Genomic DNA, 24,541 nt, shown 5'->3' on the forward strand with positions numbered 1-24,541 from the left:
CATGGGCTCCATCTCATAAACCTTGAGGTCATGGCCTCAGCTGAAACCAAGAGTCGGATGTTTAACTGATTGAGCCCTGCCAGGTGCACCTAAACTTTTTTTTTAAGTTTATTTATTCTGAGAGAAAGAGAGAAAGAGAACCAGTGAGGGAGGGGCAGAGAGAGAGAGGGAGGAAGAAGATCTAAAGCAGTCTCTGTGCTGACAGAGAGCCTGACGAGGGGCTCAAACTCATGGACTGTGAGAGCATGACCTGAGCCAAAGTCGGACACTAAACCAACTGAGCCACCCAGGTGCCCCTAAACTTTTTTCGTGTGTTTTTTAAATTTGGAGCTGTAAGTAGCTTTTCATTGAATGCTTCCTCAATGGGGCAGCATCCCTTCTGGCAAGTAGAGAGATACTTCCTCAACTTTGTTTCTTAATTTTTTTCCCTAAACTTGGTTTCTTAATTGAATTAAGCTTTAGTTTGTTCTTTGTGTATATTTAGAAAATTCCTTATAAAACCATCTGCAAAATACTACAATGTGTACCTTGCCTCTGACTGGATTCACCACTGAGGCTTAACTACACATTTCATTGTGTTTATTTGTCCAGCAGGGTTATTCTTTGCTAATGGAGTAAAATATGTAAAATGTACTGTGTTAATTATAAAGTTCAATAACAAATGCCTATGTTTACTTTTTTTCTTTTTTAAATGTTTATTTATTTATTCTGAGAGAGAGAGACAGAGTGAGTGTGTGCACAAATGGGGGAGGGGAAGAAAGAGAGGGAGAGAGAGAATCCCAAGCAGGCCCTAAGCTCAGCACGGAACTTGATCTCATGACCTTGAGATCATAACTTGAACCAAAATGAAAAGTTGGAGGCTTAACCGACTGAGCCACTCAGGCACCTCCTATATTTTCTTTTTAAACTAAGCTTATTTCATTCATTTAGATGTTATGCTATCAAAATAAAGAGAAGAGATGCTACTTTTTTATATGTTTGCTCATTAATTTATGTAGTACATAGGTAATGGCCTTATTCTTGGGCAATACACTTGGAAAACAGTATTTCTGTCCCTCTCTTTTTTGTGTGTGATTGCTTTTTTCAACCAAATAGCCTTTCGAAAGTGATAAAGAACGTTTCACATGTTCATTTTAAAACTGAATATGTGTTGGTGATTATATTTTAATGGGTCTTTGTTTCTGAACTGGGTTATTTAACCACAATAGGCATCTATAAACAATTTGTGTGTTCTCTATTTCTTTATAGATTCCACAAAGAAATTAAAGGATGTTCTTGAAGAATTCCATGGTAATGGTGTGCTTGCAAAGTATAATCCTGAAGGGGTAAAACTTCTTTTTCATTTATATCAGTTTCATATATATGATTGGAGAAGGGGTTTCTTAATGAAGAGTCCTTGGAAATATATGTACCATATACTATACCATAAATGAAATAAAATTCATAATGAAATGCTATTTTGGAAAATATGTAAAATAGTGTACTACTTTTTTCATTCAAAAAACGTTTGCAGATGAAAATAACATTTCTATATTGGGTGCTTGAAGGAGTATAGGTCATCTCTAATATGGTTTTAGGTTCTTTCCCTAGATGTTAAAGATACTGCAATTCTGAATTGGCTTGCTCAGGTAGGATCAGGTCAGGATTAGATAGAAGGGAAGACAAAGTGTGCTTGCCGCTCACTCTGTGACCTACAGGTTTTAACCCCAGATCAAAATTCGTTGGGGGCAGGAGAGTTACTCCTTTCAGAGAATGATTCCCTTGACTAAAGAAAGATTTTCTTTCTTTAGTAATTTTAAAAAGCCACTTTGGGTAAAAAAGAGGAATTTCTTCACCCTATCTTGTTTTAACCTACTACCAGTAAGCTGACAAGTCCCTGAAATTCCTTCCTTGTAAAAACTTCATGTCCTGTCGATTGCTTTTGGACACCTTGCTTGAATGAATGTCTTTCCTTTCCTAATTACTTGTTAAATAACCTTCCTTTTAATGCTACCTGAGTGATGCTACATTTAAATGTTTGGGCACCTTTGCTGTGAGTTCTTTTGCAGTTTCTCTGAATGATAGTTGTGTTGTATGGGAGATAAAACAAATTACCCTTTGGAAAAGGCCCTTTCCCCTGGATGAATTATTTAGCCAGCTAGATAGATTTGTTTGCTGATTTAACTGCGATTTGTTTTTTGTTATCATTGTCATTACAGTTTTGAATGTTTATAAGAGCACAGTTCCTAGTTTTCCTTCAATATTACTTTTCTTAGGGATTTATAGAATTTGCGTTTTAGTCAAAACCAAATCTATATATTCTAACCTTAATTCATATTGTTTTATAATTTCCTTTCAGTATTTCCCATAGCTTTTTTTCATGTCATATTTTCTTATTTTGTCTATATTCTGATACATTACTGTAGCTTGTAAAGGTCTTTAATCTAACATTTGTTTTCTTTTTCAAGTAAGTTAATACTTACAGCCTACCAATGATGGGGAAAATAAGGCAGTTTAAAGCCGTTCCCATTTTCCTGTCCTAGGAACAAAAGCAGATATCCAGCGTACATTTCCCTCAGATTTTATTTTCCTGGATGCTATAGTATGAGAAAGAAAATGTTGGCAGAAAAATTTGTAGAACTGAAAATCTCAAAGACCATAAAAGCAGAGTGGGAAAGCTAAGATGACAACTGTACAGAATTGCTGTAAGGCCCAAAAGTGTCATTAATATTTACATTTCTGACCATGCTTGAAAATGTACATGTTATCTAATCTATATACATAGATAAAACTAGGTTTGTTTTTCTCCCTAAAGATATCTGGTAGCTATAAATTAAGTTGGAATGTAATTTTGTTTGCAAAATAGCCTTTTTGCTTCAATGATTTCTTATTTAAAAGACTCTCCAGACTTAGTCTTACTATTATATTTTTCATGAGGATTATCAGTCACTGTATACTGGATTTATTGAGGTAATTACTAGATTCATTCTTAGACACCCATATGATGTCAGCCTATTCAGTAATGTAATAATTCTCCATAAATGTGCAGATCTGCTCTTGAAATGCATTATTAAAATAATGAATTGTTGAAAAACAAAAAGTTAGATCTCATTATGACCCCAAAGTAATTCTAATTTAAAAGCAAAACTACTCCTAATCTAACATTGATAGGTCTTTTCCCTTCAGGAAAAAAAATAAATAAAGTTTATATGACTCTTAAACACTAGTATGTATTTTACAAAAGCCAATAGGAGGTAATTAGGAATATTTAATGTTGAAAAAGAAATCTTTAAAGCTTTGAGGTTCTCTTCAGAACATGACTTCATCCAGTTTCTGAAAGGTTACTATAACAGTATGCAGAATTCACATGGGAAGTTATCACTCTCTATTGACTGGACAGGTTAATCCTAAAGTTCTTTGCCACAGATGACTACTTAATTGATGCCCCCTTATACAAGAAAATTTAGAAAAAAATATTTCATCTACACTACTTTTAGAGTAAATAATTAATCCTTTGTTTTCTAAAATGAACATTGCTTATGTCATCCATATAAAAGATATTTGCAAAGAAACAAAGAAAGAACAGCCTAAATATCTCTTACTTGCTTCTCCTCTTTTAAAGCTGCTTATATGGTAGGTTGCACTGTATTTCTTATCACTCTTTTAATTACTGAATTCTAAATCTTTGTATAAAGGCTTAATATAATGAATATGTGACCTGTTTAAGTGTATTTTAATGGAGAAGAAATACTAATTGCAATATATGGATGAATCTAATGGAGAATAAATACTAACTGCAATAGACAGATGAATCAATTATTTTTAATTTGTGTCTTTTAAAGATCATGTGACAATCACTCTTTGAAAAAAAATAACCAAATCAAAAAAATATATTATTCTAAACAATGGCACTAAAGATTCCCTAAGAGCAAAAATTTTAAAAAGGTCTTAAGTTTCCTTAACAGATAAGATTATCAAGTTTTTAGATAAAGTCATTATAAGAAAACTAAAATTACTTCCTCAAGATTCACAAGCTAGTTTCATGATAAGAGCCGTAATTAAAACCTAATTATCTGGAATCCCAGATTAAGATTAATGCCCTTTCTTCTTCACTTTGTTGACTGGCCATAAAATGAAAAGGAAGGTTTTGGGAGATGAGAATAAGGGGAAAAGAAAGGTATGTCACGTACATTGAATGGCATTTCTTATGTAATGAGTATGGCATATTCCCATGCATGTAATTACTACTAACTCATACCTAATAAGGTAAGAGATTCTTATTAGTCTCCAACTAATCTTACATGAATGATATAATGTTAAGAGTATGATTATAGCTAGTTTTTAGTAGCCATCCAAACTCAGTGAGAAGACTCACAGTGAATATAGTCAGCATATCTCAGATATAAATGATTCATGAAAGTAACGGAATTTGATAATATGAGAAAGAACCAGTTTGGCATTGCATTTTATATATATGTAAAATATACATAGAATATTATAGAATAAGTAATTTTGTGTGTGTGTGTGTGTGTGTGTGTGTGTGTGTGTGTGTATCTTTTTCCCTCCTGGATTTCAAATTCAATTCTATATTGTTCCACTGATGTTTAAAAACATGGGAAAAAATAAGTAGTACTATATGTATGGGAAGATATTTTTGTTTAAAGGCATTCCAATGGGCTAGTCAAACATGTTATTCCAAAAGACGGAAACATTAGGAGTGAGAAATAAGTATTCATAATCTAATATATATTTATAATGCTGTTATATTTTCATAATTTTCTCTGGAAGGTTTTAAAAATCTTATATGTGTTGTTCATTATATTTCTCTCCTATCAGTTAGAACTATTTGCTTATTACACTCAAAGATTGACCTAGTAAGTGATTCTCAAATTTTAGCTTGTATCAGAATCACCTGTGGGTCTTCTTAAAACACAGGTTTCTGCCTGTTCCCCTACCCTCTCAGTTTCTGTGTTTCTGGGGTAAGGCTCAAAAATGTATATTTCTATCAGTTTCACAGTTTATGATAATGATGCTGTTTCAGGACCACATTTTGAGACCCATGGATCTAGGGTATGTTTTAAAATCAATCTGTAAAATTGACCTTTTAGTTTGTCAGCAATATGAGATAATGAGTATAAATTACCTTACATTAACACATGTATTCTTTCTTTCCTTGCATGCACAGAAACAAGACATTCTTAACCAAGTAAGACATTTTCTTTTCTATTGAAATCTGTCTTTTCTTTTTTTATTCTGATGTGAGCTATGAATTTCTCATCCATATCACTGACCTGTACTTCTGTACCATTAAGATTCATATAATATGCAAGTCTATCCATAATACTTAGTAGGCTATAATTGACTGACACTTGTTCACATCAAAGTCTGAAACGGAGGAGCTAATGTCTCAATGGATTCAAAGAGGGTCTAGAGGGTGGGCTTTAGTTTTATAGGCTCTTGAATTTAATTTTCTAATTTCACCAAAACATGGATCAGACTCCAATAAAATAATGCATTTAATGAAAGTCTTAATTTATTCTTTTACAATGGGAGGTTTATAATTGCACTTAAATGCAATTGATAGGGATTTCATTGTGGGGGGCATCTACAGTGCTATTAGAATCTGTGAGAAAAATATAACTGAAAAGCTGTTGATCTTTGCCTTCCTGGGAAAAAAGAGTAAACCGTCTGTTGTTTCAGTCACTCTCTCCTAGCAAAGCCTATTTTGTAAAGGAAGTTTGGGGTCCATAGTTCAGCTGGGTGCCTAGAATTACAACCCATTTTGGGAATCTCTAAATGGATTTTTCTATCATAGTAGGAATATATCATACCAAAATGCATGAGATATTTAAAACCATAATATTGTCTCCCTTGAACAGTAATGGCTATGTATTAGCAGCTTTTTATTCACACGTTTCCCTATGGTCTCAATGACAGCAAACACTGTGATGTCATCCCTGACATACCACAGTGCAATTGGTTACATCAGAATGATCTTGATCGACTAGATACAGGTCCTCCATATTACAGTCTACTAGGATGAGGTAGGACTGAAATGGCAACTTATTGACTGTGATGACTTTCACCAGTCTCTTTCAGAGGATGACACTTCCCTGATATTATCCCTGACCTCTATGGAAACCTACCAACCACCACCCCACCCAAGACGGACTACATGGACTTTATGGTTTTAGGGGACAACTCTTCAGAGTAAATGGCTGCTTTTATATAGCATGATTTAGCTATGAAAGGACATTTACTGAACACGTTGGTCAACAAACACACCTTTCTGCACAATCGGCATCCCTACCAGGGACTGTCTGAAAACTGGTGTCAAAGTTAGCCCTGCCCTTTTTAGGGTCACTGGGATGAGTTTCTTCCTTTTCCTTGCTCAGTCTTTGTTCCATATGGAAATGTTTAGTAGGCAAGCGATTTCAGTTGCAGAATAGAAAGAATAGGTATAGCTGAGGTTAGCCAAAGGAAAAAAACACGGCATGCATATTTATTGCTCTATATGGGCTCTTGGTGTATCAGTGCCTATGAGTGTAGGATTTTCTCTTTACATTTCCTGTTAGTAGATGATCCTTGGCTCAAGGCTGAGTTGTATTTCATAGTTCCCTAAGCTTCCCTTATCTTTGTACTTGGTACTCTGTACTGTGGATTCTACTAATATAGAAGGTTACCCTTTACCTTTAGTTTAGTGAGTTGCTTCATTCCTTTAATAAGAAACCTGGGAATTCATAACTTACATTTGGTAGTGCTGCTGCCTAATGTAATATTTTAAGTGTCTTTAACAAGGATATTGACACTGATAGAATTGTTAGCAATGATATAAACGCCCTTTTATTGTAAGCTATAATTGTCCTTCCAGAACCGAATTCAACCTTTGCCATTAAAGAAAGCATCTGGAAAGTATAACAGAGAAAATGTGGTCTTAGGAGTTCAACTGAACTGAGTTCAAATCCCACATCTGCCACATATTAGCAGTTCTTGTACAAATGATTAGCCTCCATTTGTTCAGCTGTCAAACAAGAGGAATACTGGCCTTATTGAGTTGTTAAAAGGGTTAAATTCTGAAGTATGTATAAAATACTTAGCTCTGTGCCTGACGTGTAGGTATTCCAGTGATGTTTAAAGACAGTGGCTGTTAGTCACACTTTAGCAACCAGCATGATTTCATACAAAATTTCTAGAATATATGTGAAAAGAGAAGGTGGGAATATATGAGATACACCATCAGCCTCTCCTGTCACCTTGATTTTCTTAGAGCCTCACTTTTCTCAACTATAAAGTGAGAAAATATAACTCTGATGTCTTTTCCAACTCTAAATTGATTTCCTTCTACCACGAGGTACGAGTGGAGGACACAAGATGTGATTTGTTTCTCTGCCAAGCCTGGCCACCACCCAGAATGCTGTCCTGCTCCTAGAGTTATTGTGTCTGTTGTATCTGTTCTGCCTCCCACAACTGCATAAATGCCAGGGCAGTTAGCAAGGAATGGAAGGAACATGTCAACCAGTATTTCTGCTTCTCTTCCCTTTTCCTGTCAACACAAAGGCAGCCATTTTCCTCTTATCATGCTACAACCAGAGAACAGTTTTGAAAATTTACCACCAAACTGAATAATAAAATGCCTTTGATAATTCTGTATTATTAACATCATATTCACTATGTATTAATTATTGTTGAAATATGTAGTAACTTCCTTTTCATGATGGAGCTTGGCTTTTACACCTTGATACTCCGAGAATTGCTCTGCCCTACAAGGGAGCCATGTAAAAGTTTGAGAAGTACTCACATAGTACTTACATAGATACTTATGAGTTTACTTAGTTACATTTTATCATAATTAAACACATAAATTTGAATAGCTTCTTACAGGTTTCTCATAAATGCACTGAGGATCCAATCTCGATATTGTCAAAAAAATAGTATCTTGTATCTATCACAACATTTAGAATTTGTGAATGGACCATTTGCAGTACCATATCCTAAATTGAAACTTCAGTGATCTGACTATTTCAAGTGGTGAGGTGATACCTGTCACAGTTGATGTATTTCTCCCCTAATTTTCTATAATAGACATATGAGAATGTATTTTCTACTATTCTAGTCTGCCCTCACTCCTCCTCTGCTCTCCTGCTCCTCCTCACTGAATTTTATATAAATTCCTTTAAAACAGGAACAATTTAATACCTCAGGACATTTGCACTACCTGTTTTGCCTATGTGAGATGTTCTCTCTCCAAATATGTGCAAAGCTATCTCCCTCATCTCCTTTAAATCTTTATTCAAAGAACAGATTCTCATTTCTTCATCATAAGATTTAAAACTACATGTGCCCCTCCCAAATACATAACCATTTTCCTTCTTCATTTTCCTACAACACTTAACACTGTCAAACATTGTACATTTAACATATTTATTTCTCTATTTTCTTATATCCTTTGTTAGAAGATTAGCCTCTAGCGGAAGGATTTTCGCATGTTGCAGTAGCATCTTCACCCAAACACCTGGGGCGGAGCCTCATGTAAAGTGGGTGCACAGTGAACATTTGCTGAATATGAGAAAATCTCCATCCTGAAACCACCAGAATACATTAATGATAGAGCGATGACATGTATTTTCATTCACTTCGAATCTACTTGGATGAACACTAGTGTTATTTCTTTAGAATTAACTAGGACTTAAAAACAAAGGACCCAGATGGTCAGATATAATAATGAAAGGCATATAGAAATGTGTTTTGAATTCATGCCAACTTGGCAACAATATCTCAGCAGCTCCCTCAGTCTGAATTCTTTGCAGATTCTCTATGTTATCTCCCTAAATAGTCTGTGGCTGCTCCTTAAGAAAAAAAAAAATGAAAAAGCAGTTCTCAAAATTTTCAACATCGTGTGGTCTGTGTGTCTCCGAGCGTATAGCCAATTTGATTTTTGAACACTTATTCAGTTAAGTCCAACCCAACTTTTTTTTTTATTAGCGTTTCCATTGATGTGCATATAAGTGATCTCATTCTATTTAAAGGTCACAATCTTCAAAAACCAATTCTAATGCTGCTACATGACAGCAGTAGAAAATAAAATACTTAAATTTGGAAATGTTCTACTGAATCACGAAATAAGGAAAATGTATATATTGAGAACAGTATGCACTTACAGATATTTTAGACAACATAGAATTTAAAAGATATTTGGAAATCTTTTACTAACAAGAAAATAAGGAGACAAGGGTAATGAGAAAAGGCATTGCAGAATAATTAGCTCCATGAATTGGAAAACTGAAACAGCTCAATTTTGGCTTTAAAGAAGTTTGAGTTTTATAACACTGTAAATTGTATGTAATGACTGAAATGTAAGGCAGGGGAAATTTGCTTCCACCAACAGCGTAAAGAAGTTTGAAAGAGAAGTTTACATCAACAGTAAAACTTAAGTAATAAATGGGATGATGTCATCTCGTAGAAAACTTTCAAAACTGAGGAATTTATGATGATTCCAATAATAGACTTTTATTTTTTTAAAGAAGATATTTGTTTATAAATAAATGCTCACATTTTATTTTATTTAAAAAAAATTTTTTAATGTTTATTTATTTCTGAGACAGAGAGAGACAGAACATGAGTGGGGGAGGGGCAGAGAGGAGAGGGAGACACAGAATGGGAAGCAGGCTCCAGGCTCTGAGCTGTCAGCACAGAGCCCGACACGGGGCTTGAACTCACAAACCGTGAGATCATAGCCTGAGCCCAAGTCAGTCGCTCAACTGACTGAGCCACCCAGGCGCCCCTAAATGCTCACATTTTAAAAGCAGTGATTTGTCACTGTTGCCTGATTCTGAACAATAGCAAAAGAGCTAAAACACAGAAACTGCAGGTTTGATTCGGGAAGATGTAGTGACTTTCCTGGTTTTCTGGACTAACAAAGAGGAGGGCAAATTAAGATAATAAAAATCCATTAAACCTCAAACCAGCACTTCCTTCTATTAGTTTATTATTTCATTTATTTTACATGCCACATGCCCAAGAGCATCTTAAGTGCTTTATGCTGATTTATTATTACATTTAGATGACAATCCTAAATGGTTGATCATATGTGTATATATATATATATATATATATATATATATATATATATATCACTTTATATGAAAAAAATTAAGGTTTAGAGCTGTCAGAATAAAACCAAGCTGCTTTTTGCTTACTGAGCACAGCAGAGCTGCAGCATTTAATTTTAGAATGTTTCCTGAGGACCAAGAAAGATGTACCAAGGAAGGATGCTATTCGTTTTGATTATTTTTCTGTATTTCATTATTAAATTACAGGCGCTAATTTCAAGGAGGGTCTACTTGGGTTATGTAAGGCTTTATAAAATACACCCACTTGAGATGTGGCAGATTTTTTCTTTAAACGAGCATATAGAGGCGCCTGAGTGGCTCAGTCAGTTAAGTGTCAAATGTCGGCTCAGGTCATGATCTTACGGTTTGTGGGTTCCAGCTCCGCACTGGGCTTTGTGCTGACAGCTCAGAGCCTGGAGCCTGCTTCAGATTTTGTGTCTCCCTCTCTCTCTGCCCCTCCCCTACTCATGTCCTATCTCTCTCTCTCTCAAAAATAAACATTAAAAGATAATAAAAAAATAATAATAAATAAATAAAAGAGCAGATAAACTCCTTGCCCCAGAACCCTCAAATAGCAAGTAGAGATATTGGAATATGACACAAAATTATTTTATTCCGAAGCTCTTCTTTCGTTTTTCTTGGTTGGTTGGTTGTTATTGTTTTCCTCTGCTATCTTGTTAAACTCTTGCCTTGCAATAGTTAGGTTTTAAAATGTATTCATGTACCAAAAGAAGATCCAGAGAATAAATGTCGATGATTCTAGTCCTTTGTTCATGTTTTGTTACTAGCTTTCTAAAACAAATATCCAAAAAGGATATTCAAATGCATATAAAAACATTTAAGGTAATATGGTTTTGAGGCTTATTCTTCAAAGACTATTTGAAATTGCTAATAGACCAAAAAGTAGGTATTATGTTATTCTTATCTAGAGATGGAAAAACTGAGGCATTGAGAGATTAGTAAATCACCCACCTTGACACAGCTAGAAAGTGTTGAATCTGAGAGCAGATCCAAAGTCTCAGTTTAAAACTATGCTGTTGTCTTCTGTTATATTGGCAAACACAATGCTGACTACTTAAGGCTTAGGACACAGAAGCAAGAGTGAATGTAAATAACCATGCTCCCGGCCACAGTGCCTATGAATATGTTATTTTTTTTTTTACACAAAGTTCCTATATTTTTGTAATAAAATTAACTCCTAATGTCCCATGGGGCTTCACACATTTGAGGATTGTCTATTGATACTGCTCACTCATCCAGTTGAATGGGGATTGAATCTCTGACAATAGGCCATGCCTAAGGAACCCTGTTAGTAAGAGTAGGTGTCTCTGCTCAAGAAAACTAATTTTGATACAGTGGCCTGGCTGTGAGCCTTATCACTGTATTTGGAAACTTTGGTTTCGTTCATGGTAGCAAACTGCTTTTTGGAAGTAACACTACCTGAGACTATTCTTTATATTTTTATATTATTCATGGATTTTCATTACGTGGTTCACTTCCTAGTAGAATGTGTAATATTTTGCAGTGGTGGTGATCTATTAAATATAGAAGAAAGTGAAGTCTCCTTTTTTATTAAAAAAATTTATTAAATGTTTATTTAATTTTGAGAGACAGAGAGAGCATGAATGGGGGAGGGGCAGAGAGAGAGGAGGGCACAGAATCCAAAGCAGGCTTCAGGCTCTGAGCTGTCATGCTCTGAGCTGATGTCAGACGCTTAACCGACTGAGCCATCCAGGTACCCCGTGGAAGAAAGTGAAGTCTTTTTACTACCTCCCGTGTAAATGTCTGAAGCGCTCTTTATGAATAAGCACAGGAAGATTGAACTAACTGAAAATATCAGATTAAGGTGTATGCAGAGTTTTGCAACCATTAATAAACAACATGACTTTTTTGTTTTGTTTCTATTGGCTTGAAATTATATTAGCTACAGAAACATACTTAGTACATATTCTTAATTGGCACATGATCTAATCTTTAAAAATCCCCTTTCTGTAATGATATCCCTGTATGTCATATTCCATTTTAGGTTTATTCAAAATAATGTTAATAAAATTGGTCATTCTGTACCATCTTATCCCAATATAATTACACAGAACAAATACTTTTTCTATCCAAAATAGTAGTTTAAGGAATTAATTTATTCTCATCTGCCAGAAGTTTGACCAAAATTAAGAGCATTTATCAGCCAAATTTAATTTTTGCCCTATTTTTAGTTTCGTCTCAATTCCATTGAACTGGATAAGAAAAAATAGTGCCCTTCAGGGGCTTCTTCTGAGGACCATTGACCTTGCACTCTCTTGATCTGGACAGATGTGGCTTAATTCCAGCTACTTCTCAGTAGGTCTCTTAGTCCCTTCAAATCAACTACTGGCCTCTTCCATGTGGTCTACATTCATTTCCCAGGATATATTTGTGCCTTATTGTCCCTCCAGTCATGAGGGCGTTGGCCAAACCCAATATAGTGCCATTGACTTGCCTTTGCCCTAAAGCACCTGCACTCTTGTCCTCAGTTTTCAGACAAGAGTAAGATCCTGCCTGAATCTGTCCAGTCCACTGTCCTCATCTGTGTGGAGAAAGCAAGCTATCCAGGTGGCTCCTGGGAAATCCTCTCCTTAACTCAAGGATAGAAGGTGGTTCCCACCACTATTTCCCCAAGTCGACTGTCAATGTATCAATGGTTCTCTCCTAAGAAATAACTGTGTTTTCGTTTTGTTTTGTTTTTTTTTATAGACCTGCAGTGAGTATAGTTGGGCAAAGTTCTTGAAATAGGTTTCTTTGAAAGTTTGCATAGGAACTTTTAGAATTTCACTTTGGAATTTCATATCACTTGATTTTTTGGTGCTATGGTGAAATTTATAATTAACCTCTTTTTCCATTTGTCAAAAGCAAGACTCACCATTAGAGGCAGGGAAATGAGACAAGAGAAATTCCTTTATTTCACAGTATTCATGCTGTGTTCATGACTGAATTGGCCTGTTCATGTCAGTTGCCTGATTTAATCATAACAACAACTCTGTAGGATTGGGAATATTATTCCCAATTTACAGAAAAGGAAACTAAGTTTCAAAGAGGAGATTTTTTAAGTGATAAGATACTCTGGAAATAGAAATGTGTGACTGGAAAACTTCAGCCTTTCCTGCTGGAATCCAGCTCATCCACCACAGGTAAGATATATGCTTACCTAATCGCCACTGTTAGCCTAGGATGGCTGCAACTATTTCTCAAATAGTCCCCTTCCTTTGGTAGACATGGATATAAGAATGTTTGCGGTCATTTCTACTACTGTTGATTCTGAATACAGCACATAAAAAATCTTAACATTGGCTGTGTCTGAAAATATATGTTTCAATTTTTTTTTCAGACAATAGATTTTGAAGGTTTCAAGCTATTTATGAAGACATTCCTGGAAGCAGAGCTTCCTGATGATTTCACGGCACACCTTTTCATGTCATTTAGCAACAAATTTCCTCATTCTAGTCCAATGGTAAAAAGTAAGCCAGCTCTCCTTTCAGGCGGTAAGTCTAATTATTTATTTAAGTATGTATACACAGTAGAAACCTCAAAGGGAAAATCAGTATCAAGTTCTCTATAAGAGAAGAGATTATTTGCTTAGGAAATATCTTTGTTGCAAGACTTATACTGTCATACTAAGACTGTGCAAAATATTTCAAGTATCTCTGATATAATAATAGCTAAACATTAAAGAAAATATACTTTTTCATTATCCATCACTTGTCATTCACAGTCTTAGAAGTCTGTGTTTAGGTAATAATTTTAAGAGATACTTCCATCACATATGGAAAAGTGCTCCTTTAAATGACTAGATAAATATAGATCACTTTATATATGAAAATGTAGTCACAAAGCCATCATGTGTAGGAAACATAATATTTTTATCACTTGTGTAAATTTCCAATATGCTATCAAGGAAGACAGTTTTGATTTTTCTCTTGGATACTTTTTTAAAATTTAATGTCACCATAGAGATGATTGGTTCTGTCATTATAGGTAGCTTTTCAGAGATGTCTCATGCATTAATACCTGTTGCTAATTGTGTCTAGCTCCATCCAGTCAGGAGAACAGAAGTCTCACTCTATTACTCTAGAGAGTGTAGAAGAGGTGATTGGTTAAACAGTGTTGGAAGGTTGAAAAAGCAATGAGAAATACTGAGGTTATACAGAGGCAGAACCACAGGAAGTGTGTTGGTTGGAGTAATCAAAACTCAGAAGCTTGGAGAAAGGACGTCTTGGAACTGGGACACAAGGTTCTGCGGGGAAGGTGTTGCCTGGCAGATCTCACCCTGGGACTTTTGTGAAGGGGCTACTTCCTTCTGAGTTTTATAGCTCAGGAACTCAAGAGGAACCTGCAGCTTGGCAGTCAGACATCAGAGGAGCATCTCCGAGGTCTGTGCAGGACTGTGTAGCCAGAGCTCCCTCTGCCTTTCTCAATGTGGATAAAAGCTAGTGACTAGAGCCTCTTCTGCCCAGAACCATGTGCTGTGAGGGTGAGATACCTGAGAAATCTAACAGGAAGTGAAGGTAGATGAGCAGGAACCAGCCCCTTCTCCTTTCTTTCTTGTCAGGTCTCTCTAGTGCCCCCTGTTAACTTGATAGGAATCCAGCTCACAACAGAGAAACGTAGTATACAGCTGAGTTTCTCAAACTCTTTGGTCTCAGGACACTTTCAGGACCCCAAAGAGCTTGGATGATATCTATTGTAACCACATTAAAGATGAGACATTGTGAAAGTAACCATAATCAACCCATTACATGTTAACAAAAATAACATTTTTTTCCGAAAAGTAATTTCAAAAGCAAAACAAAAAAATTGTGAGAAGAGTGGCATTGTTTTATATCGTTGCAAATCTCTTTAACCTCTGGCTTCGTATCTGCTTCTGTGTTTCTTTCGCTGTATCCTATGTTATGCAACCTCATAAAAGATCTACTGTACAGTCATGAGAAAATTATAGTGAAAAAAGCAAATGTGATACCTCACAATTATCACTGATAATCATTTGACCTTACAGATTCCCTGAAAGGGTCCAGGGATCCCAAGGGAGCCCCTGCTCTAGCGACTTCAAGCCCTTACATCACTAAGTAGAATATCAAAATGTGAGTAAAGGGATAGATGTTTAATAACCCGCACTCCAATAAATAAAAAAAAAACCTGGAACACGTAATTAAGAAATAGGTGGTTGAGCCATAACTAAGACTTAGGCAGTGTGATGAAGAGTCCATGCTCCTTCCCCTTCTGTTAATGACATAATGTCTCTTCCTCAAGTGATTATATATATGTTGGTGCAAGATTTTTTTTCTTATTTTTTAAATTTACATCCAAGTTAGTTAGCATATAGTGCAATAATGATTTCAGGAGTAGAATCCAATGATTCATCCCCTACATAAAACACCCAGTGCTGATCGCAGCAAGTGTCCTTCTTAATGCCCCTCTCCCATTTAGCCCATGCCCCCACCCACAACCCCTCCAGCAACCCTCAGTTTGTTCTCTGTATTTAAGAGTCTTTTATGTTTTGTCCCCCTCCCTGTTTTTATATTATTTTTGCTTCCCTTCCGTTATGTTCATCTCTTTTGTATCTTGAATTTCACATATGATTGTAGTCATATGATATTTGTCTTTCTTGACTAATTTCCCTTAGCATAATACACTCTAGTTCCATCCACTAAATGGAAATGGCAAGATTTCATTCTTTTTTTATTTTTTTTTAACTTTTATTTATTTTTGAGAGACAGAGACAGAGCACAAGCAGGGGTTGGGGGAGGGCAGAGAAAGAGACATGGAATCTGAAGGAGGCTCCAGGCTCTGAGCTATCAGCACAGAGCCCAACACGGGACCTGAACCCACAAACTGTGAGATCATGACATGAGCCAAAATCGGTTGCTTAACTGACTGAGCCACCCGAACTTCTCAAGATTTCATTCTTTTTGATTGCCGAGTAATATTCTGTTGTGTATGTGTGTGTGTGTGTGTGTGTGTGTGTGTGTGTGTGTGCATGCCACATCTTCTTTACCCATTCATCAGTCGATGGACATTTGGGCTCTTTCCTTGCTTTGGCTATTGTCAATAACACTGCTGTAAACTTTGGCATGCATGTGCCTCTTTGAAACAGCACACCTTTATCCCTTGGATAAACACCTAGTAGTGCAATTGCTGGGTCGTAGGGTAGTTCTATTTTGAACTTTTTGAGGAACCTCCATACTGTTTCCCAGAGTGGCTGCACCAGCTTGCATTGCCACCAGCAGTGCAAAAGAGATCCTCTTTCTCTGCTTCCTTGCCAATGTCTGTTGTTGCCTGAGTTGTTAATGTTAGCCATTCTGACAGGTGTGAGGTGGTATCTCCTTGTGGTTTTGATTTGTATTTCCCTGATGATGAGTGATGTTGAGCATTTTTTCATGTGTCTGTAGGCCATCTGGATGTCTTCTTTGGAAAAGTGTCTTTTGCCCATTTCTTCACTGGATTATTTGTTTTTTGGGGTGTTGAGTTTGTTAAGTTCTTTATAGATTTGGATACTAAGTCTTTATCTGATGTGTTGGGTGTGGGCTTTTCTAAAAACAACTGTACACCTTCCATATGATATATTTTGATCCCTTCAAACTGTATACCAAAGAGTGCATTTATTATAATCTTTAATTACCCTTAAAATATTTTAGTTACTTAAATAATTCCCTTTATATCATGAATTGAAAGGACTCCCCCTGCTTGTTTTTCTCTGAGTCTTATTTTGTGTGTTCTCACAGTGTGCTATCAGAGCTTTCCAGTGTTTGGGACTGAACATTTTAAAATGGGACAGTTGCTTACTTTGATCGAGAAATTAAAACTCTGTTCTCCATTTCATGCTATAAATAGGTTGTACATACCATAGACAAAATAAAAATTGTCTTTTTAATTTCAGATGAAGCAATACTGTTCTTGAGTTTTGACAAAGAAGCAAGGGGAACATTTTTCAATCTGAGTAATTGTGTCAGACTTGGATGAAGGGGAGAGATTCTAATTAATTAGGCAGGCTTGTAACAAGTGAAAATCTCAAGCTCTCTTTTCTTCAAATAGCATGTAGTATTACACAGAAGATGCCAGATTTACAAGGAGTAGAAATCGAATCAGTTTCCAAAATGAAAAAAAAAAGGTAACAGCTTGTACTTCATTTGGGACAGCCACATAATCTGCACAGATCTACTTGAAAAGGAATTGCAAGATGGGCTGTGTAACTCTCATGTAGCAAAAAAATAAAACTGGAATTCCTTTTCAAAACTTGGTCTCCACATTTTAAAACATAAGTGCATGGTGTCCTTCATAGCCCTGTTTTTAACGCCATATTCTTTGAAACTTACCACTGACAGTGAAAAATAAATGTATGTTTATTTTTAGAACCCTACTTTGCAATAATCTGTTATGTACACAAGATGTATTTGTGGCTGAAAAATCACAAATTAATATTGAATACAAGAGAGCTATAATCTGTTTTGTTTATCCCTTCTTAGAGTTCACCATATTGCATTACTACAATATCAACAGGAATATGATCACTATTCTTGACTCTGTATATAAACTAAACAACAATGGTTTCTCAATAAAAAGCAAGACTAAATTGGGAAAAATGTTAATGTTAATGAACAATATTCAAGTATCGGAGATATGGTGAATGTAAAACATTTAGTTTTCATATAATAAAAATGTTTAAATGAGTATAAAGAGGCATAAAGGGGTGTGTGTGTGTGTGTGTGTGCGTGTGTAATTTTTTGTTGAACTTGTAGTATCTACTGATCCATCTGGTATTTTGTGTAGTGAATGATTTTTTTTTTGGGGGGGAGTATATTTTGTTGCAGTATAAGTGCCTTTTGTCACCTACTTAAAATGTAAGCTGATTATTTTTCCTGTTCCCAGGTTAGACTTTTAATTTTTGAAGATATTCCTAACACTATATATTTCCAGATTTCTCACTTCTTCTGCTTCACCATAAATGTCACGTCCCTAACTCCTCACCTCTTTGCTGGCCTAAGAAACTAACTTCTGATTTTACCTTCATCACTAGAGTCTGTTACCTGAGCTATTCTCATTACAGGATTGTTAAGTCATGTGGGACCTTTGCTTTTTTGCAAGTGGCTCATATACCTTCCACCATGAATCGATATTATTATCTCATATTTCAGTCCGTACAACTCAAACAATAAGAATAACCCAAGAGAAATTTTATAAATATGCAGATTGTTGCCTACAAATTCTTACCATTCAATATTAACGTGGCCTTAACACCTTTACACCTTTTTAAAAAATCTGTCTTAAAAAGTACTCATTTTTGATGCTGTCTCCTAGCTCAATTAGGTTAAAATTTTCAGACATCTTTTAGCTTATTCATTTCTTTCTCCTCATTCTCAATAGGTGATTTTTTTCACAGCGTACAAAATAACATAAAGTACCTCAATTATTCCCCATGCAACACAGAACTCTTTCTTCAGCTCTAAGAAAATATATATTAACTATATTCCAGATGGAACTCTTCATCTGGATATCCCATAGAAATTGAACTAAATGTGTCTGAAAGTCAAATAATTATATTCTACCCAAACCTGCTTCAATTCCTATATCCTCTCTTGGTGAGTGGAACCCAAGTATCTATCAGTTTTCCAATCCTAAAATATTGGTCTCTTACACCCTCCACTGCTTCAGGCCTCATGTTTAATTAATCACAAAATACTCTCTGTTGCTCATGATAACTTATTCTTTTCAAACATTCTTTGTCATTTTTATCCATCATTGTTTGTGTCTTAGGCTATCCCCTGGCATGGCTCCCAGCTGGACCCTGACTTGACATCTCCACAATGTGCTCCACACAGCAGCCTGGTTATTTTACTCTTGGGTTTCCAAGTTTCAGGCCTTCATGATTACCTTGTGGAAAGTTTTTAAATTTTTGTACAGGGAGTCCTAGTCATAGTCTTCCCCTATCTTTTGAGACACCTCCCCCTCCACAAGGTCCCCTTAATGGAACTCAGGGTCTGGGCAGTGCAGTTAAGAAGACGATGAAACCTGAGTTTCCTAGTAGTAAATACAATGTCATGTAGCTTGTGGATCTGCTTATAGTCCCTGTTCTGTGTCCTGCCCAATGCACCCCCGCTCCTTTTCATATCTAAATGTTCACTCTGGCTTATGTCTGCTGTGGTTACTCAGAACTCTCATTTCCTGCGTAAGTCTTGCTCTGCCCTTAACTCACAGCAAAACCCAACTCTTTGAAGCCTCGGCTAATGTTTCATTGTAATTGAATAGCACATGCTGTGCTCCATGCTAAGAATGCAATGATCCATAAGATGAGATACTTAGGCTGTGCAACTGGAAGGCAAGCCCGGCACCCTTGTAAAGTCACACCATCTTCCTCCTGTAAGATAGCTGGTGCATCCCTGCTCCTCCCCGACTTCCACCTAGGCCAACTCTGCACAGCAGCACTGGGAATTAACTATCCTCCACTAAATTACTGTTCTTATTGTATAGGATAGCACTTAGCAGTAGTCATTAGTAACTTCTGCTTTTTCTAAAAATATAGTAATTAAAAGAGAATGTAATTGATTTGTTACCTGCTTCAGACACTTATACTGTATATTTCCATTGGTTCCACAATGTCTAAAATGTTGACTCCACAACACTGTCTGTTATTAGCTATAGGTCAGTATAAGTGTTTTTTGTTGTTATTATTATTTTATAGGACAGAAAGAGAAGATTGTCCTAGCACCCTTTATATCAGACCATGTAGTGAGTTGGCCAGGTGTGCCATTTAATTCTTTGTCTGTTCATTTTATTACATTAATTCATGCATTCCACCATTCTTTTCTAAACCATATTATGTCCCAGGAATTCCACCAGAAAGCTGAAGATCCTTCAGACCCAAGCAGAAAAACAGACAATTAGGTAATCAAGTATATAATAAAATAAAAGTTGTCATCTATTTATCAAGATCATCTTTTTCACCATAAATTAAAATTATCGAATTTACATAGAGGTAGTGATACGTACCAGTTGGAGAGGATGGAAGGGAGATTCAAGAAGAGAAAACATGTACTCAAATAAAAAATATTGCCTGGGCTTCCTGGGTGGCTTAGTCGTTTAAGTGTCCAACTTCAGCTCAGGTAATGTTTGCATGGTTCTTGGGTTGGAGTCCCACATCATGCTCTGTGCCGACAGCTCAGAGCCTGCAGCCTGCTTCGGGTATTCTGTGTCTCCCTCTTTCTCTGCCCCTCTCCCACTCATGCTCCATCTATCTCTCTTTCTCTCTCTCTCAAAAGTAAACCTTTAAAAAATTAAATAAAAATGCCCTGTCAAAGGATAGTGTGTGAACTATATAAGACATTCAGTATTATTCCATTCATAAATATTTATCTTAAAATTTTTCTTTTATTTAAAAAATTATTGTTATTTATTTTTGAGAGAGGGACAGAGAGACAGAGAGTGAGTGGGGGAGGAACAGAGAGAGTGGGAGACACAGAATCCAAAGCAGGCTCCAGGTTCTGAGCTCTCAGTACAGAGCATGATGCAGGGCTTGAACTCATGACTGCGAGTTCATGACCTGAACTGAAGTTGGATGCTTAATCACCTGAGCCACCTTGGCACCCCTATTTTTAAGTTTTTAAATAAATTTTAAATACAGTATAGTCAACTTACAATACTGTAATAGTTTCAGGTGTACAATATAGTGATTCAACAGTTCCATATATTTCTCAGTGGTCATCACCACAAGTGCCCTTCTTCATCCCCATTACCTTTTTCACCCATCCATCCATCCACCTCCTCTCTGGTAACCATCAGTTTGTTTTCTAGAGTGAAGAGTCTGTTTCCCGGTTTCTCTCTCTCTCTCTCTCTCTCTTTTTCTTTGCTGATTTGTTTTGTTTCTTACATTTCACATCAGTCTAAAATCATATGGTATTTGTCTTTCTCTAACTTGTTTTGCTTAGCATTATACTCTCTAGATCCATATATGTTGTTGAAATTGGCAAGATTTCATTCTTTATGACTGAGTGATATTTTATATCATTCACAAATATTTATTAATCACTTACAATGTGCCCCCCACACTATTCAAATTTCAGTGAGCGAAATGGAACTACTTCCCTTCTCCTATAGTCATTAACATTTTAATAAATAAATAAAAAAATATATATAGCATGTCAGAAGGTAATGTGAGGAGTTCTCTTAGCAAACATTGATTAGATAGAAAGTACAAGTTGAAACTGAGGATGACTGGAAGTCCTGAGTTTTCCATGAAAGACTAAAACTGGGATGAGGATCACAAGGAGATCATTTTTGATTGTCCCAGAGCAGATGGTAGTCATGACCTTGGAAGTATTGGGCACAGCCTGGATGTGGGGCTGCGGAACTGGTCCTGGTAGGATCAGAGTCCTATGGCCTTAGGAGTTAGAGGTAAGTGGGCTTGATGAGTAAGAGGAAGGTAGGCTTGCTCAGTACTGAGAGATCTGGGTCTATGCCTTGAGTTGTTGGGATGGGGCAGATGAAGTGACTGGAAGAGAGTGGCTGGAGAAGAGGCCAGGGAGGGAGCCAAGGGCCCATGGAGAAATTGGAGAGTTGATATATTGTCTTAAGTCGGAAAATAATCACACTGCTGGGGGCATTTGGGTGGCTTAGTTGGTTAAGCATGTGACTTTGGCTCAAGTCATGATCTCATGGTTGTGGGTTCAAGCCCCGCATTGAGCTCTGTGCTGATAACTCAGAGCCTGGAACCTGCTTCAGATTCTGTGTCTCCGTCTCTCTCTACCCACCCCACCTCCCCACCACCTCTGCTTGCGCTCTCTCTCTCAAAAATAAAACATTAAAAATTTTCATAAAAAATAATCATACTGACAGCAGTGTGGAAGCTATCACGAAGGGACATGAGGCTAAAGGTACAAAAAAGTCAAGAAGATATTTAAGATTGAGAATAATAATAGCTACCAATGAAAGAGTTATAGTACTTTATCTTTGGTCCCTCTCTTTGCCCATCCAGTATGGCAATGGTTAATTGATGTATGCTGTTAAGCTACAATATCATTAGTGGAATGTAGTTCTTTTTATGTTTTCTGTGCAACCAGAGAGTCAGACCACAGGTAAAAATTTTAGGCATAAAAGGAGAAAGAATTTATTCTTGTTCATAAGGAAGTTAATCAAATTAACAACAGAAAAATGTACAATGAAAATGAGGTACTTGAACCTTGGGGAAAATATTCTTTTGCCAAATGACCTTACTGGATGTTCTTGCCAAAAGACACACTTCATTAATTGTGCTGAGAAGGAATTATTACTCTTATCAGGACTGTCTTGAGGATATTAAAAATTTGTGTGCATGTATGTGTGTGTGTATGTGCATGTATATTTTCACCGTAGCTTCCTTTATAGGTCTTTTGTGTCTAATAAACTATTTCAGTTTCCACAATACAAAAAAGGGCAGACAGGGTCTTGTAGAGCACAAACTGAACAGAGTACAAGGCTTACATGACTATAAGATAGGGAACTTCTTGTCACATAGTAGACATTTAAGATATATTTGTGTCTTCGCTAATGTGAATATACTTACATACTTATATAGAAATGCTCTAGAAATAAAGATAAAATAATTCCTATCCATTGGCTAAGTAGCTTTTATTTACTTCAACCATTACATATCTTATGCTTTTATAGTACCAAATTTCTCTTATAATTATTATTAGTGGCAGTAATCCACAAATTATTTTATTCCAATAAATATTTTACCTTGAAACCCTGAAAACTCTTAACTGAAACCACAGAAAAATCTACACTTAAAGGCACCATTTAGGATAAAATTACTGTCAGTACAGGAACAGTTCCCCTAAATCTCCCCTTTAATTACTAAATAGTTTGAATATATTGAGTTTGATTATACAGTTTTCTTTATTCTCCTGTCTGAATATTCTAAGTAAAATGTTGGTGTTCAAATTTGCCATTTTTACCATTAGATTTATTCACCAAATATAAATGGATTTTGTATTTGCACTTACATGTTAATGATTGCATATATAAATGATAATATTATCTTAAGATTGTTGCATTGTGTGTTCATGAATATCATTTATAGTATTTTATTCAAATAAAGGCAAATAGGATATTTAGTACTTTTCAGAGTCCCAAATGAGTCATAACTTTATTTAACTTGTGATGTACTCTAAAATACCTAGGAATAGCTGTAAAAATGAGCATTGGCTTTGATCCATTAGAATCCCTATAAAAATGGGATTTTTCAAATTTTCTGTGGTCAATGCTATATCCTAGGACCTGGTTTTACGTGACTAATATGAAAGGTTCTTAATATCTATTTGGTTTATATTTATAAAGTGCATGCTAGTTGTACACCTATTAGATAACACAGATAAACAAAAAGAAAAGATATCCAGAGAAAATGCTGGTAAAGATTTGGTAAATATGTAAATATGCATGTTTATTTCTATACATACAAAATATGTATATATATAAGAACATCTCACAATTGTATTTTATAATGAATGGCCCAAGAAATGATCTGAGTGCAAGAGTAACATTTAGAGCTCTCAGCCATGACTAGGATTTCTAATTTCATTCCAAAGGTTTATGAAATAATCAATGTACATACGCTTAAGAGTCCTGAAAACCAGACTCTTAATACAAAAGGTCATTTATTGAGCGTTAGGAGACAGATATCTCTGATTTATTTTTTCTCTCTAGCCCCACAGAATTATACTTAAAGCATAAAATCTCAATTCAGATTGCCTTTTGAATTGGAACCCTACTACTTGCCTTTGCCTCTGTTCTCCCAAATATGAAATGGAGATAATAACGTTCGTGTATCTTACTGGGTACTGTGGGACTCAAACACATAATGTATTATGTATATTATAAGTGTTCAGTGAATGCCAGCTGTTACCATTATTCATTAAATAGGTTGATTTTCCAGCATTTTAGTTTGCAGACATAGGGAAAAATCAAATTCACTTTTTTTCCCCCTAAAATGTTGTTCATTCTGAAACAGTACAGTAAATTTTATGGAGTATTAATTTGGATTTCTTTTTGTTTTGATTTTTTGTTTGTTTTATTAAGATATAATTCACACATATCATTGTACAAGTTTAAGGTGAACAGCATACTCGTGTGACTTACATATATTGTGAACTGATGGCCACAATAAGTTTAGGTAGCATCCATCATCTTGTACAGACGCAATAAAGAACAAAGGCAAAAGCAAAAACAAAAACAATGTTCTTCTTATAATGAGAACTATTAGAATCTACTGTTAATTTTTTTCTTTATAAGGGGAACTCTTAGGGTCTACTGTCTTAACAACTAGCATATACAGTTATATCATATAATAGTGTTACTTATAGTCATCAGATATATTACATCATTGGTACGTATTTATCTTATAACTGGAAGTTTGTACCTTTTGACCATGGTCCTGAAATTCCCCTCCTCACACC

General features: G+C 35.7%; 1 protein-coding gene across 13 annotated transcripts in view; it reads left to right on the forward strand.

The window, feature by feature from the left end:
• The window catches only part of DGKB (diacylglycerol kinase beta), a 788,048-nt gene that overhangs the window by 226,846 nt on the left and 536,661 nt on the right, over nucleotides 1-24,541 (forward strand). For 8 of the 13 annotated variants that reach the window (XM_053218395.1, XM_053218393.1, XM_053218396.1 and 5 more), the window contains exons 3-5: nucleotides 1,249-1,325; nucleotides 5,165-5,185; nucleotides 13,450-13,603. In XM_053218395.1, coding sequence (XP_053074370.1) covers nucleotides 1,249-1,325; nucleotides 5,165-5,185; nucleotides 13,450-13,603 — 252 coding nt within the window. The remainder of the gene's footprint in view (nucleotides 1-1,248; nucleotides 1,326-5,164; nucleotides 5,186-13,449; nucleotides 13,604-24,541) is intronic. The other 5 variants (XM_053218397.1, XM_027071991.2, XM_027071992.2 and 2 more) reach the window with 2 other exon arrangements.

Source organism: Acinonyx jubatus, chromosome A2, assembly GCF_027475565.1.
Source record: "Acinonyx jubatus isolate Ajub_Pintada_27869175 chromosome A2, VMU_Ajub_asm_v1.0, whole genome shotgun sequence".
Lineage (NCBI taxonomy): Eukaryota > Metazoa > Chordata > Mammalia > Carnivora > Felidae > Acinonyx > Acinonyx jubatus.